Genomic DNA, 25,833 nt, shown 5'->3' with positions numbered 1-25,833 from the left:
GACGGCGTGGGTGGCGGAGGGCGACGGCGACCGCGGCGGGCCGGGGGCGGAGGGCGACGGTGACGTACGGGCGACGGCTCGGGGGCGCGCGGCGGAGGCCGACGGCGACGGCGGCGGGGGGCGGAGGACGACGGCGACGGGCGATGGCGTGGGCTCGGGGGCACGGGCGACGGCGACGACGGCGGGGCAGCCTGGCGGCGTAGATCGAGCTCGCGGCGTCGTCGGGCGAGGGGAAACTGGCGATGAAAATCTGAAAATTTCCTAAGTGCTGCTTATATAGGAAAGGCTTTGGTCCCGGTTCAACGCACAAACCGGAACCAATACCCGCCCTTTAGTCCCGGTTGGTGGCATCAACCGGGACCAAAGGCCTCTTTTCACCAGCGCAAAGGGCGGGAAGCAGAGGGCTTTGGTCCCGGTTGATGCCACCAACCAGGACCAAAGGGGAGCATTGGTTCCGGTTGGAGCCACCAACCGGGACTAATGTGCTGGCGCGGTGCGATGGGAAGTTTAGTCCCACCTCGCTAGCTGAGAGAGCTCAGCACCTGTTTATAAGCTGCGTTGCAGCTCAGGTGCTGAGCTCCTCTCTAATATGCAGGCATTACATGCCTACCTTTGTCACTGCCATGTTGGGCCTATTGGGCCTGCGGGCCTGCATCCTGGCCCATGTGCAGATGGGTTTCTAGTCGTATGCAGGCCGTGTGGCCCATTAGGCGGCCATTTTTTATTTTTTTCCAGTATTTTTTTGTTTTTTGAATTATTTATTTTCTTTTGATTTTTGCTTTATTTTTTTATTCTTTTTGCTTTTAGCTCAGAATAATTATAAACTTTCTGTTACTCCATTAGTTTCCAAATTTGAATAGTTTAAATTTCATCCGAAATCTCGTATGTTACAAAGGGATTTCATTTTTTAAAACTTATTTGAACTCCTGACTTTTTGTGTGTTCAAAATGCACCATTCAAAGCCACATCATCATTTTTCAATCCTTTCTGACTTCATTTGTTATTTTTCATGCATTTACTAATTATTTTGAGCTATAAGACCCTAAAATTGAAAAGCATTTCAAATGAACTCTGAAAAGGTTGAAAGTTGGCATGATATCATCATTTCATCCACATAGCATGTGCAAGAAAGTTGAGAGGGCTAAGGCAAAAACTGGATGCACTTCGTGTACAAAACGGACAATCTCTTTCAAAGTATCAGGATTTCATCCGGAAACTCGTCTGTTACAAAGGGATTTCATTTTTTAAAACTTATTTGAACTCCTAAATTTTTGTGTGTTCGAAATGCACCATTCAAAGCCACATCATCATTTTTCAATCCTTTCTGACTTCATTTGTTATTTTTCATGCATTTACTAATTATTTTGAGCTATAAGACCCTAAAATTGAAAAGCATTTCAAATGAACTCTGAAAAGGTTTTGTTTCTACTTACAACAAAAAAATTATTTATTTTATTTCTAATTACTTATGTATTTTACTTTAATTATTTTATTTTTATTTATTTTACTGCTGCTATTTTTACTTAATTTATTAAGGTTTATTTATTGTAATTACTATAGTTTATTTTATTTTATTTTATTAAGGTTTATTTACTTTTATTTATTTTATTAAGGTTTATTTATTTTATAAATATAAAAAAATGAACATAGATGCACTTATAGAGAAAATTCAACCTAAATTCATAATAAATTTCTATGAAATTTACTATGAATTTAGGTCAAATTTCCTGTATAAGGGCATCTATTTTCACTTTAAGAGAAGCTCAACAAGGTATAGAGGGACGGGCTTATAAACTGGTGTGAGCGCCCTTCGGTTGGCGAGGTGGGACTAAACACTGGCCCCAACTAGGACCAGCCCTTTAGTCCCGGTTTGTGGTATGAACCGGGACTAAAGGGTGGTGGGCCAGGAGCGTGGCCCATTGGTCCCGGTTTGTACCACCAACCGGGACCAAAGGGTCCATACGAACCGGGACCAATGCCCACAAGGCCCCGGCCGGCCCCCTGGGCTCACGAACCGGGACCAATGCTCACATTAGTCCCGGTTCGTGACTGAACCGGGGCCAATGTGAAAACTGCCCTGTGACCTAAGCCCTGTTTTCTACTAGTGTTTGATTGGCCCCGACTTGTGTCATGGCATAATCTTTTATCCAGGCTAGATTCGATTAACCTGACACAAGGCCGGGATGTGTTCCGCTGAAACCTTACTACATCTGGGTCTTTCACTGTGAACTCTATGTACTGTGTGTTCACACATTCTGAGGTACCAGTGAGTAATAACAAGAAAATTTGGAAGCCCAAGATTCCACTAAAAGTGAATATTTTCATGTGGTATCTTCGTAGGGGAGTTGTGTTAAGCAAAGACAACCTCGCACGACGCAACTGGTAAGGGAGTAAGAGGTGTTGTTTTTGTACTCATGACGAGACAATCAAACACCTCTTTTTTCAATGCAAGTTTTTACGTTCTGCGTGGCCAGTCATCCAAATAGCGTCAAATTTGCATCCGCCCACAAGTGTTGCCAATATATTTGGTCATTAGTTAGATGGTATTTCAAATAGTTTCAAAACGCTACTAAGGATGGGAGTGTATGCCTTAATTTGGTTGCTCTGGCTATGTAAAAGCGATTTGTTTTTAATGGAAAAATGCCTCTCGTCTGCAGGTTATTTTCTGGTGTACGCACTCGCTACGTACGCGGTCTATTCTACAACAACCAGAGTGTAAATCGCTGTTCAAGGCAGTGTGTACGCGATTGGAGCAGGTGGCTATGGAGGTTTTTTCCGACATGGGTGGCAGCACGGATCGATCCATCACCTCCTTCGACATAGGCATAGTGTCGGTCTATAGAGCTCTACTGTTGCCAATTTGTCGGTTTTTATTTAATGAATTTTTGTCGGACTTTCGGATTTGGCTATGTGCATCCTAGTTGTGTAGAGGCCGGGTGTTACTCATAATGCTTTGTATCCGCTTAATGTTATATTTTAAGATAATAAAATCGCCCTTTATCAAAAAAAGGAACTGAGGGAGTAGGACACTAAGTACCGAGTAGTCTTGATAACTAGAACTCCTGCTTGCTAGCCTCTGTTTCGAGTTTTCTTTTCTCATGCATGTATGTTGGCCTCCATTGCATATATTTCTAACTCAGTTTTTGTCTTAGCGATTGCCACGTGCAAGCCGCAGGGTGTTGCATGCTGGACTCACGGTGAACGGTGGCCACCGAAAGGTCTTCACGAGGATTCCTTCCTCTATATCCCGTGGTTGGCTTCACGGTGAGATGCAAACAATGGCCAATGATTTGACATGGAGGGATGGTTATGCATCGTCGGCAGATATCGCATGTAGCTGCGGGGATCACAGGAAAGTGGTGGTAACAACACATGAGTTGGTTGTACCTTGAAATGGTTTTACGTTGTTATCTTGTTTAATGCATTGCTCAAATATTTTGGACTGGTTCTTCAGGGTGAAAACCTAGATTCTAACTTTGGATGGTTGGATCTGGTGACGAACGCCCTTAAGCGCCGCTCCCTTCTTAAAGGCGTTGTTGTTGAAGAATCTCGTAGTGTATGTGATGTCATGAGATGGTTAGTGCGGATATGATCATTGTTGTAGTTTGTTAACCACGCATCTGATCACTTTTGGGTTTTTCTTTTTCCTTGCCTATGCATAGCTTTGGTTTTATGACTTTGCTATTTGTTGGCGTGTTTGTGTGTGTGTGTGTTGATGTTGACGATGTGCAACCCATCTATACATAGGTCGGGTGTCTGCTCATTAAATTTGTATTCTCTTGACGATGTGCATCCCACCCTTTATCAAAGCTTTGAGGGTCTCCTTTGGAGATGCCTATATGTTCACGTTCGGGCCATAATATGATCCTGGTCCTTTTCGTTCAGGCCATTATATCACGGAGGTGTCTTTTTCTTGTAGTGCATGGGGTTGACCATAGGGTGCTCCACGCCATCTCCTCCTCCCCTTGGGAAATATCTACTCTCGGACTGTGTTCTTCATTGCCATGGTAAGGTGCCAAGTTGATGACATTGAATTTGTCGCTCACTTTGTAATTGTTGAGTGCTATGTAGATCTTGTATGCATTGTTGTTGATGAGTTGTAACACCTTGAATGGACCGCCTGCTCGAGGTAGAAGCTTGGACTTGCGTTAGTTGGGGAATCGATCCTTGCGAAGGTAAAGCCATATGAGATATATAGGGTTGAATACCATCGACTTCTTGAGTTCATGTTGGAGGCGTGTCGGTTGACTTGTAGCTCTATGGTGAGCCTTGTTTCTTTGCGTATATTTTTCATGTATGTGGCACGTGCAATCACATCCATGTTTGTGCACTCTTGTAGAGGAAACGGGAGGATGTCAGCTACTTGTCATAGGTGTTGGGATTTTCCTTAAGATGAAGGATGATGTAGTATAGTAGCAGATGATATTTCTCACACTAAGAACCAAGGTTTATCAAACCAGTAGGAGATTCACGCAAATAAAGATAAACTGTACTTGCAGACACACAAAACAAAGAAAAACATATGGGTTGGATATGAAGGTTGCGGGACAGCCCGAGCATTTGGACTAGTTGTGGGGAGCCCGGTTGGGTGTTGTTTTCTGGTCCGAGTAGGCTGTCCGGGTGTTTGGGTCGAATTTGAGGGCTCTGGTCGTAGATGCTTTAAGGGATTACAGGCACGAAATGTGCATGTAGGTTTCAACGCGATGGTTTTTTTTGCGTGAGAGGTGGGGGATCGAGGTGATGGGGTTTTTTCTGAGAGGAGGGGATTTTTTTTTAAGCATCAGTACACACCTAAGCCCTCATATACACGCGCATATACTTACCTCTATGAACGCACACACGCACACCCTACCCCTATGAGCACCTCCGAGAGACTGAGCCAGCATATCATCTTGAAATTTACGAAGTCACCGTAGGCGCCTCGTCGTCGACGGTAACGTCTCCTCCCACTGAAAGGGCATCGCCGGAAATCCTGAAAAATAAATCCAGGAATAATGCGAGCACCAGGAATTGAGCTCTGGTGGGTTGGTTCACATGAGAGGAGGGGATTGAGGGGTGGGGGAGTTGGACCCTTTAATAGTAGAGATTTTTCTTTTCTTTTGAGACAACTGCTGGCAACGTTTCTTTTTAGATAATCATGCGAAGTTTCAATGACCCGTCCTAGTTTTTACATCATTACATGGACGGCCAAAAGATCACCGGGGTGGCCTAACAAAAAATGATGACATCATATAGCCAGCAGTTGCAATAAATATGAAGAAAGAGATAGTGAAAAGGTGAAAAAAATAGTACTACATATGACATGACAACATCGGTGCCAGATAGTTGTGGGAGACAACCTAATTAGCCCGGGCTCCCGGGTCGCTTCAGGCGACTCCGGAGGCGCCGCCGAGGCCACCTTCGGAGACCCTCCCACGCAGCGCCGTTCACCACGCCGCCGCCGGAGGAGGCCGGCCGCCCGGCGGACGGCGCAGAGGGGCATCTCCGTCCTCTTTTTTTTCTTCTATTCTTCTCCTTGGCGGTCGCCTTCCAGTCTGGCCGCTGGCTTTCCGATCTGTCCAGGGCTTGCCTCTCGATCTGGCAGCTACCTCGTGGATGCGCACGTGTGTGCAGATGCTCAGCAGCCGTCCAGGCTGCCGGCTAGGTGCAACACATGGTCATGCCTGCTTCGAGTCATGCTGGGCAGTGGCATGGCCGGGTCTTCACGGCTAGGCAGAGTTCCTGGCTGAGTGTACCGGCGGCGGCTAATGTGTGGCAGATCTGCTTTGATTGCGTTATGGGGAATTGGATCCGGTATGGCGGCGGCCTCATTGCGGATTGCGGTCACCATCAAAAGATTTTCTGAGAGTTTCATCTCCGTAGATCTGGTGGTTGACTTCGGCGGCAAGATGCAAATTATGATGAAGTCTTGATGCAGAGGGATGGTTGTGCGGCGACGGTGCTCACATCACATGTAGCTGCTGGGATTGTGAAAAAGTGGTGGCGACAACACATGAATGACTTCGATGGTGGCGCTACTTGAGCACCCGGTCTTGAGCTCTGGGGTGAAAGCCTATGTCTGGCCCGAGTTGGGTATACCTGGCAATGGTGATGTTTTTACGTCGTTACCTTGTTGAAGGCATTGTTCGGAATGCTCGACTGATTCTTTATGGTGAAAACCTAGATTGTAGCCTTGGGTGGCTGGATCTGGCGACGGTGGCACTTGTGTGTCGCTCCCTTCCTGAAGGCGTTGCTGTTGAAGAACCTCGTCGCCCGAGTGGTGTCATGAGATGGTCGGTGCAGATATGATCATTGTTGTAGTTTGTCAATCCAGGATCCGATCGCTTTGGAGTTTTTCTTTCCTCGCCTATTTGCACTAGTCGTAAACCTGTGCACCTGCACGGGCTATCTTGTACAATGTATTAAATAAATCATTGGTATGAACTATCAATGTGGATAAGAGAAATACTATGTCAATTCCCATCAAATTTTACAACTTATTAATGTTTAATCATTTATGCTATCATATGTTATTTATTTCCTTTTGTAATCATTAAAGTATCACTTGTTCCACAGTACATCTCCATTTGGCATCATGGCTTTGATCCTGTTGCCAATTGTTGGTGCTCCACTGGGCAAATCTCCACCTCTGCATCGGAGGTTGCAGCAAGCCAAAAAAAAGTTCCAACATTTGCAATACAATCAAAGAATATCATGACAAAGAAGACATAGGAAAAGATCATGAGCAAAAATTACATGAACAATTTCACATCAACTGGAGAAAATATTCATCATTTTACACAATATACAGCTTGCAAAGAGGGATTCAGCATAAGCCTAGAGATTAGAGACACATTTTTACTCGAGACGGATCACAAGGCGTTTATTCAATCTAGATCAGTACAAAATCGTGAAATAGCTTCGATTTCACGAAACTATCGACAAATACCCAGTCAACGACTCCTTGCTGATGTAACGTTGTCGTTTCCAGGAAGTGTACCCTATGACCTTGCTAGAATTTACGGATGGTGCCTTCTCCCTGGTGATTAATTTGGAGATCCTTCGCCCCTCTAGATGCAAACAATTCCTTTGGATCTAACTCCATTCGAGGCTACCATGCAAGTAATGTCACCACCACCATTCTTAAAAGCATCTTGCCACATGACATTAGGATGGGATAATAACAATACTTTGTGGAAACAAAAAAATATAAATTGCAAAATTTATGGTCGTCGAGTTGGAAAAAAAATCAGGAGAACAATTCATTTGTTTTTGAAACTTAACCATGACAATGAGAACATCGTAAGCCCATGAAACGCTCTTAACTGATCTCGACACCGACTTCTGAAGAACCCAAGTTCCTCTTCGCAATTTTCTAACAACAGTTGTAATGGGCTATTCGCCTTCGTATACGAACACCAGGCAAAAAATGAAGCACATATACGAATTAAATAAGATTTGGTTTCTATGTTATCAAACGACACCTTTTGTAGTAACAATCTATTGTCACTGTGACCCTACTATTAATGTACTACTTACAAAACCATAAATTAGACTGAAAAAGCTGTATGATAAAGACATTTGTGTGCGGTGACTGTCAATCATAGATGTTGGGAAAATCAGCGAAGATAAACAATCAGTCCTGCTAATTTGTAGGCGCGGTTCCTCTCTTTTTGAAAGAATTTGTTTCATCAGCAAATCGTTAACCATTTTACATTCCGCGTCCGAAATATAAGAATATATATTGGTATAGAAACGTAATGTCTTACATAGTGGCTTCAATATGGATAGTACTACGCTCTCCATACCTAACCACAAATAATGTAAAAACTATAAAGTACTAAATGTGCAAGGCTTTGTAGTAGTGCATAGCTTCAGCAGATCGCTGAGCATACTCCAACTTCATCCCAAAATCAAATGTAGTATCAAAATTATATTTACTGTAAATCTAAAGATAGAAGGAAATTATTGTCCATTGGGAAAGAGAACTTCATTTTAGATTTATTCCAAATGAAAATTTCGCATTCAAAACTAACATAAGCTCAGCAATCCTTCTCTTAGAAACGACTCACTAAACATGAAGGTTACTGGAATATTTACATCAAAACATTAACGGTAACCAATTTGATGTTGGGAAATATGTGATAACTTTCAGTTTAGATTTGAAAGCACCACTGATGCAAAAAACTTATTTGGTAACATCCATAAACTCCAAGGAAGGTACTGGTAATTACACTTCAGGCAGAAAGGAAGACATGCCAACATGATCTGTAGATATGCATAACCAAGCAAATCGCTGTTAGAAGTAACAGCGCTGGTTCATTCTTGATCCTTATATTTATCGGGATACAAAGGTCGAAAATTGCTGATATGCTGAGGACGTCATAGCACAATCATCACAAAAATCACCAAGCTTATATTATCCTCTCTGTACATATATTCTACACAAGTTAAGATAAAGTATCATTCGCACATACAAAAAGGAAAAATCCACATAAGTTCACACTGTAATATTCACTCTTTCAAGTTTAATTCTGGCCACCATTTTATCTTCAGATTGACTGCAACAGGACCGGAAGGGCCACTGGAGAATCAAAGCTTTTAATTAGAAATTAGTTATATGTAACCAACTTTTTATGATTTAATTCATAACCAAACCAAACTCAATACTCTGAACATAAAGGGCACATGATTTCAGGAAATGATGTAAAGCCATCTAGCTAAATAGAAACACTCAACATAAGCCTATATATTTCTAGAAGAAAACTTACATTTTGCTCAACAAATACGTCCTGGAACCTCATAACCAACATCCTGAAGCACCTTAATCCACCATCGCATCTTTCTGCCCCTAACCACTCAATGCTCACTTTTGAAAACGTGTTTGGTCTGATTGTGTATCTGGTTAGGGAATTGACTTTGTTATCAAAAGAAGAGGCTCTGAGCTTCCGACAGGCAACAACTACATGGGATCAGCGGATAAAATGCTTCTTATTTTAAATTTGGATGCAACAAAGTAATCAATGATGGGAACATCCATCGTTGATTTAAATAATGGCTTCGCATGAGGTCTAATGTGAAAAAATTAGGGTATATATGTTCAGAAATAAGAATACATCCAGCAGTCTACAACATCATGCCAGTTGCCAGTATAAACCATGTATTGGGTTAGAAACTAAGGATGTATCTAGTTCTTCCAAAGCAATTGGCTGTAGCATGTCGGTAGTAATATCAATGCTAGGCCAGTGGTAATGATTTTGATTCCTCACTTGATCCTTGCCAAATCTGCGGTTCTTACTGTCAACAATGAGGTTGGCACTGACACAATTTCTGAGAAAATTAAAATAATGGAGAAATCATCAAAAGCCCCTCAAAAAGCCAATGCCACACGTAATCTGACAAAGATATAATGAAAATGAAAATAATGAAGAAAACATCAAAAGCACCTCAAAAAGCATAAGCCACACGTAATCTGAGAAAGATATCATGAGCAACAGGAATAAGAGAGAGGCGGAGAGAATTAATAAGTACGTACTTGGTGGAAGGTAAAGAAGAAAATTGGAGACGGATGGAGATGTACGTGTATCTATCCCTCAAGTCCGGTTTATCCTAGCAAGCAGACTCCTTCTGGAAAGAGATGTGGCTTGGGAAAGAAGATCGTGGCGAATTCAAGCAAAACCTTGAGAATCTCATGGCTTCCTTCGAGGCTTCCGCTGCATCATCCCATGAATCTTGTTTTCTGACGGCGTTGTGTAGAGGAAAGATGGCCAGATTGGAATCAATGGAGAGGGGGCCGCTGGGTCCTTGATTTTTCAGATTATGGGCAAACAGGAGGCGTGACCAGATTGGAATCTTGGGAGGAGGAGGCTGGGTGCTTGATTTTTAGGATTATGGGCAAACAGGAGGCATGGCGCATGGGTCAGGGCCAGATCGGAATCAATGGGGAGGCGGCGGCGGGGATGTGCTTGATTTTCCAGATTATATGGGCAAACTGTTGGCGTAGCGTCATGCAAGTTGTGTAGGGCATAATATTTTTTCTATAACCTAATAAATCTGCACCGTAATAATTCGGTCCCACCAGATTAACGGCTCATAAAATCTAATTAATGTGGGAATTTTTAGGAAGTCTGAAATTAATATAGGTATAGATAGATAGATAGATATAGATAGATAGATAGATAGATATATAGATAATTTTGGTCTTATATGGTTTTGCTATTTGTTCGCGTGTTTTTGTGTGTGTGCGCGTTGGGTTGGCTATGTACATCCTAGCTATGCAGAGGCTGGGTGTGTACTCATCGTATTTGTATCTTCTTGATGCTTCATTTTGAGTTAATAAAATCCAACCTTTATCAAAAATTGACATGACAACATCGTATAGCCAGCAGTTGGCTATCATGCTGCAACTTATTGATGGATGCACACCTCGACCAGCGGTGAACTGCAATTCAGAGGCATCTAAATCAGCAACGTACCTAAACTACTTACTCAGAAATTGATCAGCAACTCCTCTTGGGGATGAAGAGGTGGCCTGTCATGTGCCAGCTCTCGCCCCCGTAAAGGTGCACGTACGGACAAGCCGGTGTATACGTTGTGTTCGGTAGCATGTTCCACTGCGCCTGCGCATCTAGGTCGGTCGCCGTCGCCATCAAGGTTGTCGTCCAGGCCGGCGTCCCGCACTCGTACCTGCTGTGCGTGATCCGGCGGAACCCCTTGATGAAGTTGTTTATGTTCTTCAAGTTGTCAGTGTCGAGGTCGATCATGAAGATGTCGCCATAGGGCCGCACCGCGTGCATGAACATGGGCAGCGAGATCGGGTCCACGGACACAGCCGCGAGGTCTGCCGTCACGGCGATGCTCCTCCCGTCTGGGCTGAACACCGGATGGTTTATGTGACCGCCGAGGTCGCCCATGCTGTCCATCACCCTGATCACCACCATCGGGTCGCTTGGCTTCACCAGATACACGGAGAAGTACCCCGGGTCCAGGCCGTTGTCCAGCTCGTCGGCGTCCCGGGGCTTGCCGCGCGTCGACGAGAAGACGATCCAGTCGCCTGTCGGGGACCATTGGCAGTGGGTGTCTGTCCATGGTCCTTTGGTCAGCCGCGTCTCCCAACCAATCCCGGATTGCCCGTTTTCTGCTTCCAGCATTATGTGGAGATTTTTGTACTTCTTCACACCGCCATCCCTTGTCGAGCGGAAGACGAATTTGCTGCCGTCTGGGCTGCTCGATGGGAACGCGTTGTTGTAACCGCCATAGGTGAGTCTCTGCCGCTGCACCACGTCACCAGATGCATTGTTAATGGCGTAGATCTCCAGCGTCTTGTCGGCGTTGAAGGAGGTGCCAATGCAGACATAGAGGATGTCCTTGTCGGGGTTCTGGTTCCACACAGGGGAGAAGACTCTGTGTGGGCCCCTGTAATCGTACACGATGCGCAGCCCTCGGTGGTCGGCCACCCACACTGCCTTGAACTCTCCGTCGACGAAGGCGAGCTTGGAGCCGTCCTTGGAAATGGTCGGAGACAAGCCAGACACCCGATACAAACCGACATCCTTCACCGGGGAGACAATCTTGTGCAAGTTCGAGGGGATGTGGTCTCCGTGCTGCAGGAGGTCGCTCCTGCACCGGTGGTATCCAATGCGCCCCCCATTGTCCCGCACGAAGGGGTTGTAGTGGTCCGTTTTTGGCCTCGTCTTCTGAGTGATCTGCACCGGCTGCATCCCCGGCGCATTATTCGTGTCGAAAATCTCGATGTGCCGGTATTGCACCTCAACGCGGACGTTGTCAAATCTGGACTTCTGGCGGATGGTCGCCACCGCTACCTTGGTCTCGCTGATGGCCGCTGGAGTCACCGCGTCCAATTCTTTTGGAGTCACCTCCATGGTCTCCTCGGTACTGATCTTGTACCGGAAAACACCCCATGCCGTTTCAACCATGTTGAAGGGAAGGGTCTTCTCGGTGCCTCGGTGGAAAAAGATGATGTTGTCGCTGCCCCATGATGGCCAGCCTCCGTTCTTGATGAGTAGCTTCCGGCCCAGGCCGTCCTCACCATCAACGTTCATAACATAGATGTCGGTCTTGAGGTTCTCGATCTCACCATTCCAACTCTTGCTTTGAAACGACGCCACTGCTACCATCTTCCCGGACGGCGACACAGCGGGGCTCAAGTCGAAGACACCTACACATGCCATACATATTGTGTGATTAAATGTATGAAGTGTATATATATATATATATATATATACCTTGTGGAGTGAGGCGCTCGGTCTTGCCTGTTGAAAGGTTGGTTTTGTACACGACGGTCCAGGGACTGCGACATTGCTGCACCGGTTCCTTGGTGGAGGTGTATATGAGAGAGTGGCCAACCATGCGAGACCCCACATTATATCCGCCGCCGATGCAGCCACTGTCCTCCAGGCGCGGGCCAATGAAGTTGGCTGCGCCGAAGATGTCGGCCAGCGCGAATACCTTGACCCTGCTGTCCACATTAAAGTGCAGAGCGATGTGGAGTATCTCTAGGCCGTCATTCCTCTCAGAGACAAAGATGAGACCAGAGACGTGACCCGCATCAACGTCGGCATCAGTGGTGCCGTCCTCTTCTGCCAACTTGGGGTTCTTGAGGAGGGTCTTCAATGCGGCGGGAGGGATGGAACAGCCGTTGTAGTTGTAGGACACACCATCAGTGAGGTGGAGCTCTTCATTAGTGCACGAAGGTGAGAAGGGGCAGGCGAATATGTCGAATGGCACTGGGGGCCTGTAGGCGGTTGAGAAAACGATTCTGCCTCGACGCTCTGCAATCGAGCAGCGAAGAAGGAATTAGTGGCTAAAACGACCATATTCTTTTATAATTAAATAATTAATCCTCACGATCCTCAAAAATAGAAATTTTAATCCTCACAAATATATTTCTCTTAACTGCAACCATGCATGAAAAAATGTCCACAACATTCAGTGAAAAGACTCGGCTGCTTGCATTTTATTATGCTACGTAGATTAAATAAATATAAATAGTTGATCCTAACTAACATATCAAAGAATTCAAACCATTGCGCCATCATCATCCCCGACCCCCCGTCCGCCTAGGGTTCCCGCGTCGTCGTTGGCGGCTCCCCCGTGCCGAGCTGCCGCCAAGGCCAGAACCCGCCGTCGCCGCTAGCCTCCCCCCCACCTCCTCCCTTCCCCGTACCCCCCGCGTCGCCTCCCGGGCGAGGCGACCGGGGGGCCCTCCGTCGCTCCCCTCCAGGTTCCGCTCCGTTCCTCCCTCCTCCCGCCGCCCCCAGCGAGCACCGCCGGGCCGGCAGCGTGGTGCTGGCGGAGGCGGGCCTGCCCTTCCTCGCGCGCGGGCCCCCATGCTCGGACGGCAGTGCTCCTCGGCCGGCGTAGATGTGGCCCGTCGGCGGTGACGCCGCGTGCCACAGTGGCTCTTGACGCGGTGGTGCGGTTGTTGGCCGTGGGGCGGCGCGGCTGCGCTGGTGGGTGGCGGCGCCCGCCTGCCCAGATCTGGGCCCATTTGGGCCCCATCTGGGTTGGGGCGGGCCGGTGGCTCGATGCTCGGTGGCGTCGTTCCCTAGTGGTGGCATGGTGGCGGCGGTCTCAGGCGGTGAGGACTTCTTCGGTTGGTGAGTTGCAGTGTGGCGATAGGACTGTCCGGTTCCATGTGGGCCCGGCCAGGCCATAGAGGCCCGGGAAGTCCTCGTCGCCGCGTCCGGTCGGCTCCGCTGCGGCGGTGGAGGCTGTCCTCTCCCCCCGGTCGAGTTGTGGTCGCTCCCGTGGCCGGGGTCCCTTTGCTCGCCCCAGGCCTCGTGTTGACAGCTCTAGTGAGGCGGGGAGGGTTGTCCGGTAACCGTGGTGGCACAAGCTAGTAGGCGGCTGCTGGGGTGGTGCACCTCGAAGTGCCTAGGGTGGTGGTGGTGGTTGTGGATCGGAAGAAATTCTTGTCGGCTTGTCCGGCACCGACGCGGTGACGCTTGAGGGCGCCATCGAACCTTCCTGAGGGGCGTCGGGTATATCCCTTCCCCACCATCCCTCGCGTACCCGGGGAAACCCTAGAACTTGTTCGGGCAACAGCAGCGACGTCGTCGCACTCCTTCTTGAAGGTGTTGCTTGGTGCGCGGTGCTTCGAGATGCTGGGAGCGCGGTGGTACTTCGTCGGAGGGTGCAGCGGTTGTCGGTCTTCCTTTCTTCATTGATCTGCCGGTGTCGGCATTTATTTCTCTTTCATTCTCTTATGTTTTCTTTTGGGCATATCTGTGCCGCGGCCCCAGCGAGCTGGATGTATCGTATGTTTGCTTTATAATATAAAGCGGGGCGAAACCCTTTATCGTAACTAACATATCAAATATAATTAATCATATATATTATCAGTTTTAATATTATTGATCAAAATATCCTTATTACATACAACCAAATCAAACAAAGTAAATTTGCAACCATTTCCCACAAAGTAATATTCACCAAGGTGTTCGAATATTAAGACTGTTTTTCTTAATTACCACATAAATGTTTCGTACTGTACGCAGTATTATTCTTGAAATCCGTGAACTGTTGGAAGGGTACTATAGGCCGGGATAGACGAAATATCTTCCCGACCATTTGCTTCTAATCACTATTCCTATTCCTCTTAAACTGTTAAACATGGATGTAGTGACCAATTGGCTGGCTGCAATCGATGTAAAGCAGTGATTGTGTACTGTTTGCATGGTTTAAACTAACGTGCAACTTATAGAAGCTAAAAATTCTAAATAAAACTTATAGAAGCTAAATAACTGAATTGACTGTCATCTAATCGGCTTAAGAACTAGATTCAATCCTTAAAGCTATAGGTACTCCCTTTCTTACAGTCTATAAGACCCACGTGTATCTCTAAATTTTCAATTTAACAAATGTAGTATCATTTTCTCAAAAAATAGACAAAACAAATGTAGTATCATTTTAATATATATATTACCAAAGTCAATCCAATAGCACACTTACGAAGGAAAGATAACTTGGACACTGAAGGACAGTTCATTGGTTCCTATAAATAAATAATGCTCCTCCAAATACATCCTATATATACCTAAATGATTGATCCACACTTACTCTAATTTTCACAACATGCAACTATTCCAACTCACTAGACTACTCATAGTGGAGAGTATCATATAATAGAATCATGCACATGAAACTAGTGTATGATACTACCACTTCATACTAGTGCATACTCCCTCTTTTCCGGTTTATAGGGCTCAATTCAAAATCTCACCAACCAAGGTAGATGGTGAGTGGTGGAATACATTTTGTAATTTGCAAAAGCACCCAATTAATGCTCTTGTTTTCCTCAAAAATTTATGTTTACCAATGTATTAATTGCAATGCATGCATGCATAAAGTACATGCATTGGTCAATTTTCTCTTAATACTTGCATGCAATTATTTAATGCACCTTGGAACCTGAAATTGTGATGGGGAACAACCAAATTGAGCCTTATAAAATGCAAAAACTAAGATTTTGAGATAAGCCCTATAAACCGGAATGGAGGGAGTAGTATCATAGATGACCTTATTTATTGTCATGCATGACACAAAGTAACATAGCATTTAATATGATACAATATCTACCTATGTTATTCTAACCCCTTCTCTCCTCTTTAATTCTCTGCCACATCAGCATGTTTGCTATTTTCAAGTGCATGATACCGGCTAAGATACCACTACTATGGCCAGCCTTATGTCATCATGTGTGGAGAAAGACCGACATTAACACACAACATGCATGATACTCATATTTAATAAAATAATCCACAAGTATACAATAATTCAATATAATAAATTATATGTATTTTAGTTTCAATTCTGTTAATCCAAATAGTAATTTTAATGCAACAAAATCTCATTGAAATAATTGCAACCAATTCCCGCAGCAATGCATATGGTCTCTATCTAGACCTAATAAAAATATTAGTTTAGTTAGAACCACCAATCTCAGCCATTCCTAATAATCAGACCCAATCAACAGTTTTCTTAACCTTGATATCCTATACAGTTACAAAAATCAAATAGTAGAATATTAACTAACTTAATTGTTTGACAAATTTAATACTCATAAGTAGCACAAAATGGTACTCCATTGTTCTCGATTAGAGCACTGATATGTAGCCAGTCACACCATATGTAATCCTATCCTATCCCCGCTGCCACATTGTGGTCTGAGACCACACTATAAGGACCTCGTCACACAATCTTCACCGGTGAGTTAACCAAGTCTAATGTGCTCATGCCATTGCCAGATCAATAATGCCATAGTTGATGTATGAATTTAATTGTATCTATGGTAAGTGAAGTGAAAAAACGATCGAGGCAACACCAATTTGTGATTACCATCTAGATTATAGCTAGTCAAATTTTTCTTAACGTCTTACCTGAGTACAAGTTTTTCTTCTTGGTGACCTGCAAGTGAAACAACAAAACTTAAGTCTTCAGTTCTTGTTCTTAGAGGCCTCTTGTCGGTCACATACAAAATGGAAAATATGTTTTAACAGCTGATTAGTCGTAAGAAACAACATCTTGTCTGAGACTTACCTAAAGCACATTCCATTGACTAATGACTGGTTGGAAAATTTGCATGAAATAGCAGGTGCCCTACTTTAAATTTGTCAAATGTCGAGGAGTCATGCCAGTAATTTTGATATTTCTATACCACTATAACAATTCCTTTCACAGAAAGTGTTGTCAGGACTTAAAAATATCAAACGGATATGTGTACACACACGTTCGCCCACGCACACACACATATAGTTCAAAAAAATTGGGGGGGGGGGGGGGGGGGGGGGGGGGGGGCTTTAGCTAAATTTCAAGGAAACTTGTACTACCTCCGTTCTTAAATATTTGTCTTTTTAGAGATTTCAAACAGACTACCACATACGGATGTATATATACATGTTTTAGAGTATAGACTCACTCATTTTGCTCCGTATGTTGTCATTTGTTAAAATCTCTAGAAAGACAAATATTTAGGAACGAAGGGAGTAGTACCTTATTACTAATTACTACCACCTCCAACCGGATTTATTAGACCCCATTGTATTTTGGGTCAAACTTTGACCACATATTTGACTAGCAAAATATTAATGCATGACACCAAAAATTTTGTTGTTCAATTCGTATTTGAATATATTGTCTAATGATATTATTATTTTTACTACATATAACTTATATTTCATTAGTTAAAGTTATGATAAAAATATGACCCAAAATACGAGGGGGCAAGTAAACCCGGACGGAGATAGTACATCCATTTGTTAATAGTAGTAGATGATTTCCTAGAAAGCATGCATATATATGGTTAGATCTGTTTGACAAAAGTAGGTTTCTCATCAATTATACTTTTCTAGTATAATACATACGTACATTTTGACTAACCTATCACCTGAAAATATAAGCACACTTTCATGAGGATACTTTATCCATGCCCATCTGTTTATAACAGATATATTAACTATCAAAATTTCATCTGCTAATGGCTTCCTTAAAATATACGAGGAGACAAATTATAGTGGTAGAACTTTTAAAAAAGTGGGTAAGGAAGAACAACATAATTAAATTAAAAGAGTAGAGAATTAGGATGAGTTGGGAGCTAGTAGTTAATTCGAGGATGTGGCAGAGGATGCGTATAGTTTGGCAACAACACATTAATAGTGGTTACAGGCCATTAAAATATGTATACCTGGCCTGCAAGTGAACTTTCTGCACTATCAACCTTGTTCAGTTCATCGACAATCTCAGCTATAGTAGGCCTTCTCTCCCGGTCGAGCTCCACACATCTCAATCCTATCTCGATGCACATCTCAATTTGCTCTGATGTATGCCATGACATTGTTGCCTCCATTCGTTTTTCCCAGTTTTCACGTACCTACAAAGTTGTAGCATAATTGCAAAAAGGTGGAAAAAGGATATTTGTTCATAATATAATATATATAAATATATACTCCGTACATGCTCACGAAAGTCTGGCGAAGACATATCTGCACATTTGGAGTACCCCTCATCTCCTGCTATTATTCGTATGATTATAACACCCAAACTGAATACGTCGAACTTCGATGTGATTTGGTATCTCTCGATGTATTCCGGTGGCATGTATCCACTGCATGGTATATATTTGTTAAATTATTTCCCTAGTTTTTCTTCTTCTTTTTTTTTTTGATTATTTATCATGAGGTATTAACTTACAGTGTTCCTACAATTTTAATGGTGACATAAGTTTGTGCCAAAGGGAAGAGTCTTGACAAACCAAAATCTCCAATTTTTGGGATCATGTTCTTGTCCAGCAGTATATTCGCAGGTTTCAAATCAAGGTGGTAAATAGGATCTTTGCATCCATTATGAAGGTAATTTAATCCCTCACAGACTCCCTTGATAATTTTGAAACGTGTGTGCCAATCGAGTCCACATGATTCATCTGCAGAATAAACTTATAAAATATTATCAATACATAAATGATGCATAAGTTATGATTTTTTTCTTTGTGCAATATTGTATAATCAGGGCACCATCATACCCGAAATATGCCTGTCAAGGCTTCCACCCTGCAAGTATTCGAAGCAGAGAACTCTTTCTTCCACATGGGCAAAAATATATTCATCATCACACTTAATGCGTTGATGTCCTAGATTATAGCAGTAGCCAACTAGCCGGGTAATGTTTGGATGTTGGACCCTCATTAGGTGATTGAACTCATTCCTGAATTGCGCGTCGTCAAGACCTGGAATGTGATGAAGCTTTTTGAGAGCAATCTCTTCTCCATCGTCCAATACTCCCTGTTAAAACTAAGATGGGTCATATGAATATCAATCAAAATTAAAAGATTAAGTAATAAGCATATGAGTATACCTTGTAAACTACTCCATACCCACCACGACCAATAATATGTTCCTCAGAAAAATTGTCCGTAATTTGTTTCAATAACTCGAGTGTAAACTCCCGCATTGTCGCGCTTGTATGTTCCAAATTGTTCGCCATGGTATTTTCAATCTCCTTCTTGGAATAACTATCTTGGACGTTGCATCTCTATAACAACACAAAAAACAAAAGTATTAAATGAATGTTAGAAAGAGTTATATGCCTAACCTTGTATGTCAGAAGGGCATACTTAATACTTTAGCTTCAACACAAGAACTATAACAACACGCGACCTGACAGCAAAGGCTATCGGGGTCCAACGTGTGACAACCTTGTCGACATGCATCTTCCTCCTTTGCCGCCGTCAAACCATTCACCGCCAACCAGGCAAGATGTATTGGTGTCTTATGGGGGTGGTTGCGGAAGCAATACAGGTGAGAGTGAGGAAGATGTATGGGGTTTGGCGAGGATATGGTTGCGTTGCCGACAGCCCTAACTCCAGCTAAGAGATACTCCTAGAAAGCTCACGGACTACAAAGTTACGACCTTCACATTGGATTACAGTATTATTTTTAGATTCATAGCTGAAGAAGGTTTTTGGTCGATTTTGATCTCACTGCACCACTAGCTAATCTAGTAGCGTTTGTTCCTTTACTCCCGTTTTGTTTTTTATTCTTACGCCACCACATATGCACACTTACATAACACCTATGATTGGGGCCACGGAGATTTTAAGACAAACAAAGTCAATACGTGCGAGTCGTTATTTGTAATAACCCCCTCACCTATAGGTGCAACTTTTTGACCTTTTGGTTACCCTCCGACCCTCTTTAGTTCTACCAAATGAACTAAAGGTTAGAGAATAACCTAAAGGGTGCCCATTTGCGCCCCTACCCTCACCCCTCTTACAATTTCACATATGCACTCATTATTTGTAACACCTTGACCCAAAATTGGTCAATACCCAACCCACATATCGGGCAGGTCCACACACTTATTTGTAACCTGAATTTATTTAGGTGCTATTGATGCTCGTAGTAGTGACTACTATTGCTATATATATTTTTTCGAAGGATGCTACTGCTATATGATATTTCTGTCAATTATTTGTAAATTGAAGGTTTTCTGAACATGTTGTGCTTCGGTGACGAACAATACTTGGAGCAACTCTAGCAGACCCCGCATCCCGCCCTGACCCGTAAAATAACCGCCAAAATGTGGGTCAGGGTGGAAAAACCAGCCCGATCAGACCCCGCATCCCGCCCCGGTCCGCAAAAAAATTTAGGGCGCGCGGCAAAATCCCGACCCCAACCCGGAAAAACGCGGGTTTCCCCCTCGTGGCTGCGGTGCCCTGCATATAAGCGGAAGCGGTTGGTGGGGGGACATTTCATCCCGCGCTTCCCCCACCAACCACCTCTCCTCTCCCCCTCGCGCCGCCGCCGGCCGCCGCCCAAGATTCCGGCGAAAGCAGCCGGCAGGAGCACGCCGGAAGGCCGCCACGCGCACGAGGCCTCCCCTCCCTCCCCCCTGCATCGGCGGGCCGCCGGATTTGCAGATCTGCGGCACTTCATCGCGGGCCGCCAGATTTGGCTTTTTCCGGCTGCTGGTTGCTGCCCCAAGCGATGGAGTGGTCGGGGAGCCTCTCCCGCAGCCCAGGCAAGGGCGGATCACCGCATGCAGGTACGGCTTCGTCCGCCCGCCGCCGCCGAAGGTTTGCGGGCATGGATTCGTCCGGCCGTCCACCGGGCTCGGCGCTCGCGTAGCGTCTTTGTGGCTTGCCGATGCCGCTCATATAGTGCGACGACTGCACGCGGAAAGTGCTGCGGCTCACTTCGGGCACGCCGAAGCACCCCGGATGTGTGTTCTTCAAATGCGAAAACGACGGGGTACGTGCACTTGCGGTAGCTCATTTCATAGCTCATTCTTTAGTTCAATTGCGGTAGCTCACTTCGAGCTTGCTCATTCTTTTGTGTAGGACGATGGATGCTCATTTTGGTTTTGGGAAGGCCAATACATTGATTTGTCGATAGAAAGAAACTTAATAGATGTTAGTGCACTCCTTAATACAATCGAAGGCAATGATGCGGCTGCATGTGCAACTAGAGGGGAAGCAACGTCTACTTATTTCGAACCAAAGATGAAGAAAGAAGAATGCAAAATCAAGAATCCGCAGATCAACAATGAATGCATGGAGAAGATATTAGTCCAACTTGTGGGAGCACTTATGGAAGATGGAAATCTTCTGAAATGCATACTTGTGGTTCTTGTTTTCTTTGGTTTTGCTATTCTAGCAAAGATTTGGTGATGTCTTTTGTATCTAATGTTGTTGCAAAAGTAAAGAAATGCATTATGCTAGATCAATTTAAGTTGCAAATTTAAATTTTGCGGGCCGGGAGGAGCTGCGCCAGATCAGACGCCGCAAAGCCGACCCGTAAAAAAGGATATTCCAGGAATATCGTTTTTTACGGGTCCATTATGCGGGGTCTGCAACTGTGGCCGTCCGCCCCGGCCCGCAAAGGCGTTTTTGCGCGGACTGCAAACACGTTTTGCGTGCCGGGAGGATGCGGGGTCTGCTAGAGTTGCTCTTACAAGCGTGGAATCCGATTTCCCCTTTTCCCTCCCTTCCCCGCCCCACTCCCGCGAGCGGATGGGGGAAACCCTATGCTACCGGTCCCCCTAGATCCTCCTCCAACAGCCCTCCCCCACCGGAGCCTAGTGGCGGGGCTACTACTCCCTCTTTCGCTCGGGGCCATGGGCTGGCGCCGGATGGCCCACCGATGGAGGCGTCAGGCTGGTGCGGGGCTTGGCGGTGCGACGACGGGCGATTGGGATGGTAGAGGTGTCATCAGTCGACGCTTGGCGGTGTTCTGGTGCCCGTGGCTGGCGCAGCGGCTGCACGGTCCAGCTCAGGAGGTTGCTTGCAGGAAGGCCCCCGACCAGATCTGGCCGACCCAGTGGCACTAGGGGGCTGACACGCGGCACGCGGCACAGTTGGAGGTCGGTTGGCTCCTGCTGGTTAGCGGCCCTCACTGGTTTGCGCATGTTCGACCCGCACCAGATAGGGATGGCTGCGGTGGCTTGGTTCGTTGCCGGCAGCACGGGCCTGGCGTGGCTGAGTTCCTCGGGTTCCTCTGAGTGGCTATGGCGTGGCCCGCTGCTCCCTTCTAGCTAGCGGTGGTCCTAATCTGTGCCGGCTTGCCTTCGCGTTAGTGTTCTCTTGCCTTGTTTTGTTGTTGCGACGTCGGTCCGAGTTGGAGCCCGTGGTGCTGCTAGGCTATAGGTCGGATCGACGCCAGTGGCCACAGGTGTGGCGGCGTGCGAGTTTGACTCGGCCAAGGTCCTGGACCAGTGTTGGGCCGGGCTCGACATTGGGCGTCGGTAGCTACTAGTTCATGTCCCCCTCAGTCTACAGGGATCGACTGGGGACGCAGGCATGGACGCCCCTTACGGTGGAGGCGTTCACCCAGGCTAGGTGGCTGATGCCGGGCTAGGAGCGGAAGGAGGTCCCTTCTGTTCTTCCCACAATGGTTGCGTGTTGTGATGTCGAAGGCTGGTGGTGTCTCGGGACATGGATGCCAAGGAGGCGGCCGGTCCGTTTGGTGGCTTTTCAGTGGGTTCCATGATGGCAGTGGTGGCTACGCCGCTTGGTCATCTGGACGACGAGGGGTGTAGCGGTGGGTGGCTCGGGCTCACTTTCTGCCTTGGCAGTGGCTTTGCCCAGATCCGGATCTGGAGGCCGGTTCTCGCTGCAATTGGCCAGGGTGTCTCTTGGCGACACGGATGAGCTGCTGAGCGAAATCACTGCAATTTGTCGCCGACGGCGACGACATCTGCGGGTGCCGCTATCTTCTTGAAGTCTTCGTTGTGGTTTTCCCCTCCGTGGCGAGTCTCCGGGTGAAAACCCTTGTCCTTTTGGGCTCGGCAGCGGTGGTGCTTGCATTCCCCTCCCGAGGGCGTTTCCGTGGAGGCTAGGTCCTATGTTGTGTCGTAGCGTTGCATTCTAGTCGTCCTGTATCTAGTTGTTCGACAATGTAGTTGTGTGCGATCCTGTTCACCAGGTATTTAGGGATCTGCTGTTTTGGAGGGCTACCTCACCACATTGTATCGTTCCACCGTGTAACTTGGGTGTTGTTGCTTTATATATAAAGCAGGGCGAGAGCCTATTTCGATATGTTGAGCTTCTGTGCCTCACATGAACAGATGGTAGTTTTTTTTTTTGCGAGGGTGAACAGATGGTAGTTGAATTGGTAGTTAGTATAATACACTACTAAAATATAAGAGGAAGAATATAGACACTCTGCATATAGACAGTCTGCTAGAAGATGGGCTGTTTCACCCGCAAAAAGAAAAACAAAAAATGCGTTGAGTTTAAGAAAGAATCTTTTTAGAACAATGTGATGTGGACATTTGGATAACAAGATGTGCACATGTTGCTTTTTTTGGAGGAAATGTACACATGTCGCTAGAAATGCTGTTCGGCTACATCCACCAAAAAATGTCAGGCATGCATTATATACAGGGTGAAAAAGCCTATACGCTGTCCAAAGAGCATAGCGATACCCTTTGGGCTAGAAACTGTTTTCTTCATTGGTGTATTTTTTTTTTCTTAGTTTGCAATATAACTATACTGGAGAATAAAATTAAGAAGCCCACAAAGAATGGAGTCAGTTTTCGTGGGTAAACCGTAATAAAGAAGCTAGGGGTGCAAATGGTTTAATTGAATCAAAGGAACCAAAATTTTTTAAGCGATGTGATTTTGAACTTTTAGTTCGTTTAATTGAACTAAAGTTGTTAGAGGGTACCTAAGGGCCATCCATTTACATCCGTTCGCGAAGGTAAGGCAGAATGCCGCCTTCAGGGGATATAGAAGCATCATGTAAAACGAATACACATCGGATAAAAAGGTAAAGATCCGTAAAAGAAGCCTGTACAAATGGGATAGCAAAAGGAACCGGGCAGGAAAATGTTTCTCAAACTCGAAAGGAAGGTGCTATCGGTCAATCATATCATTTTCAATAAGGAATGAGGTGCAGACACATTTATTGGAGCAGTCGGGAAGAACACCGCCTAATTTTTACAATCCATAGAAAAAGGCACTTGTTCAGCTCCTTGACTGTATTTACATGCGAATACGTGAATAAATTAGAGATTGGAGCAGTCGAGAAGAACACCGCCTAATTTTTGCAATCCATAGAAAAAGGCGCTTGTTCAGCTCCTTGACTGTATTTACATGCGAATACGTGAATAAATTAGAGACGCTGAAACAGAACTAGAAGAAGTTTGCAAAAGAAGGAAACTGCAAGGGAATCAGGTGGAAGCAGCTTGCATCCATGAAGTTACCCGGATCGAAAATAAATTGAGGAAAGAAAATCAGTAGGTAAAATAAAGCAAGAGTTTGGGCTAACCTGCAGAAGATTGAAGACCTGCTAAGTTCCTGCCTGGGGCGGAATGCTATGTAGCAGATCCGGAGAGCCCGTTTCCGTTGACGGCCGGGAAGAATACTCTTCGGATCATATGAAGTGCTGGTTAGCAGAAGAGCACCAGCTACTTAAAAATGGTAGCCTCTCATTGCGCAAGTTGTTACTTAAAAATGTTTTACTCCCTTCAATCCAGATTAATTAACACAACTTTAGTACAACTTCGACATAAAATTGTACTAAGCCATCGGAGTAGCCTCCCTAGCCGCCCCTCCTCCTCCTCCCTCCCAACCCTAGCCACCCCTCCTCCTCCTCCCTCCTCCTCCCTAGCCGCCCCTCCTCCTCTTCCCTTTCTCGCCGCCGCCTGAGGCAGCCGCCGGGCAAGCCCGGGGCGTCAAGGATGGTGGCGGCGGGGCCTCGGTTGCCCTGCCTCTGCGTGGGGAACTCCGGATCTGGAGCGGCGGCTCCATTGGCAAGGCACGGCCGGCTAGCAGCCGTGCGGGCGGTGGATCTGGCATCCCGGCCACGCGGTCGGCGGGATCCGGTGGTCGTTGGCGGCCGGCGGCGGTTTCTGCGGTGGCCGGTGCGTGCGATCTGGCGCCTCCCCTCTTCCCCTATTCGGCGTGTGGGTCATCCTCGTCGGGCCGTGCTTCCTTGGGTCGCCGGTTCTGTACAGGAGGCGCTGGTGGTGGCGGGGTCTAGTTCGGGCGAAATCCCTGATCGGCCATGGCCGGCCGCGTCGACGGCGACGCCTGAGGGCGCAGTTCCCCTCCTTGGAGGCATCGGCGCCGCTTTGGGAACTTTGGGGCTGGGTGGCGCTTGTGGGTGATGGGCGACGGCGGTGGTGCGGCCCTATCCTAGCATGGATCTGCGTCCGTTGCTTGAAGATGGACTCGCGTAGGTGGAGGTCGTTGTTTGGCGTCATGATGGCGTCGATGGCGGAGGTATCTGCCAAGGTTGGCACCTCAATCTGCTCTGAAGATGGACCAATGAAAGATGGCGGCGACGACACATGTGAGTGCGTCGGACCGGTTTGTGACCCGGACCCGGTATGCGGCTCGGTCGGGGCCTCCGGCTTTAGATGTTAGGCTTAGGTGAGAGGTCTGGGTATTTGGCCCAGCTTGCACCCCTTCATCATATGGATTGGAGTAGCGGCAGATGTTGTCAAGATGGCGGATTCAGGCATATTGTTGTACTATTTTGTAAGGTCCTCGAGAATAATTAATAAAATGGCCGCATACATCTCCCAGATGCAGAGGCCAGGGGTCATCCTCCTTTTCTAAAAAAATTATACTAAAGTTGTACTTTATTTTTTTGAAATACTTAATGGTTCGTCGCACTGCACAAGTAATCAAACAGCTAGCTTTAGTTAATTAATATTGTCCTCCCCCTTTCCGGTTTACGCCACTTCTAATGCATTGGAGTTTACATGAGATGCTAAGTGCATTAAAAATCTTACCAACTAGTCTTCCTAATGCATAGGTGTTTAGCTTTTTGTAGCTGGGTTTCCCTCATTGAATCTCGTTTCAAAAAAAAGTTTTTCTCATTGAATTCTTTA

The 25,833-nt window shown here is 45.9% G+C and overlaps 1 protein-coding gene across 1 annotated transcript; it reads right to left on the bottom strand.

Moving 5' to 3' along the window:
- Positions 1-10,212: 10,212 nt before the first annotated feature.
- Positions 10,213-24,419, bottom strand: LOC109767595 (uncharacterized). Its single transcript, XM_073500878.1, has 9 exons — positions 24,264-24,419; positions 18,850-19,026; positions 18,518-18,776; positions 18,190-18,418; positions 17,953-18,103; positions 17,684-17,869; positions 16,380-16,407; positions 12,225-12,770; positions 10,213-12,157 (listed from the first exon to the last, which is right to left on the bottom strand). The coding sequence occupies exons 2-9, from the start codon at positions 18,976-18,978 to the stop codon at positions 10,479-10,481; spliced, it is 3,207 nt and encodes a 1,068-aa protein (XP_073356979.1). The 5' UTR covers positions 18,979-19,026; positions 24,264-24,419; the 3' UTR covers positions 10,213-10,478.
- Positions 24,420-25,833: the final 1,414 nt, after the last annotated feature.

This window comes from Aegilops tauschii, chromosome 6 (assembly GCF_002575655.3).
Source record: "Aegilops tauschii subsp. strangulata cultivar AL8/78 chromosome 6, Aet v6.0, whole genome shotgun sequence".
NCBI lineage: Eukaryota > Viridiplantae > Streptophyta > Magnoliopsida > Poales > Poaceae > Aegilops > Aegilops tauschii.
Note: the sequence above shows the minus strand (reverse complement) of the source record. Positions and strands in the feature narration are given on the sequence as shown.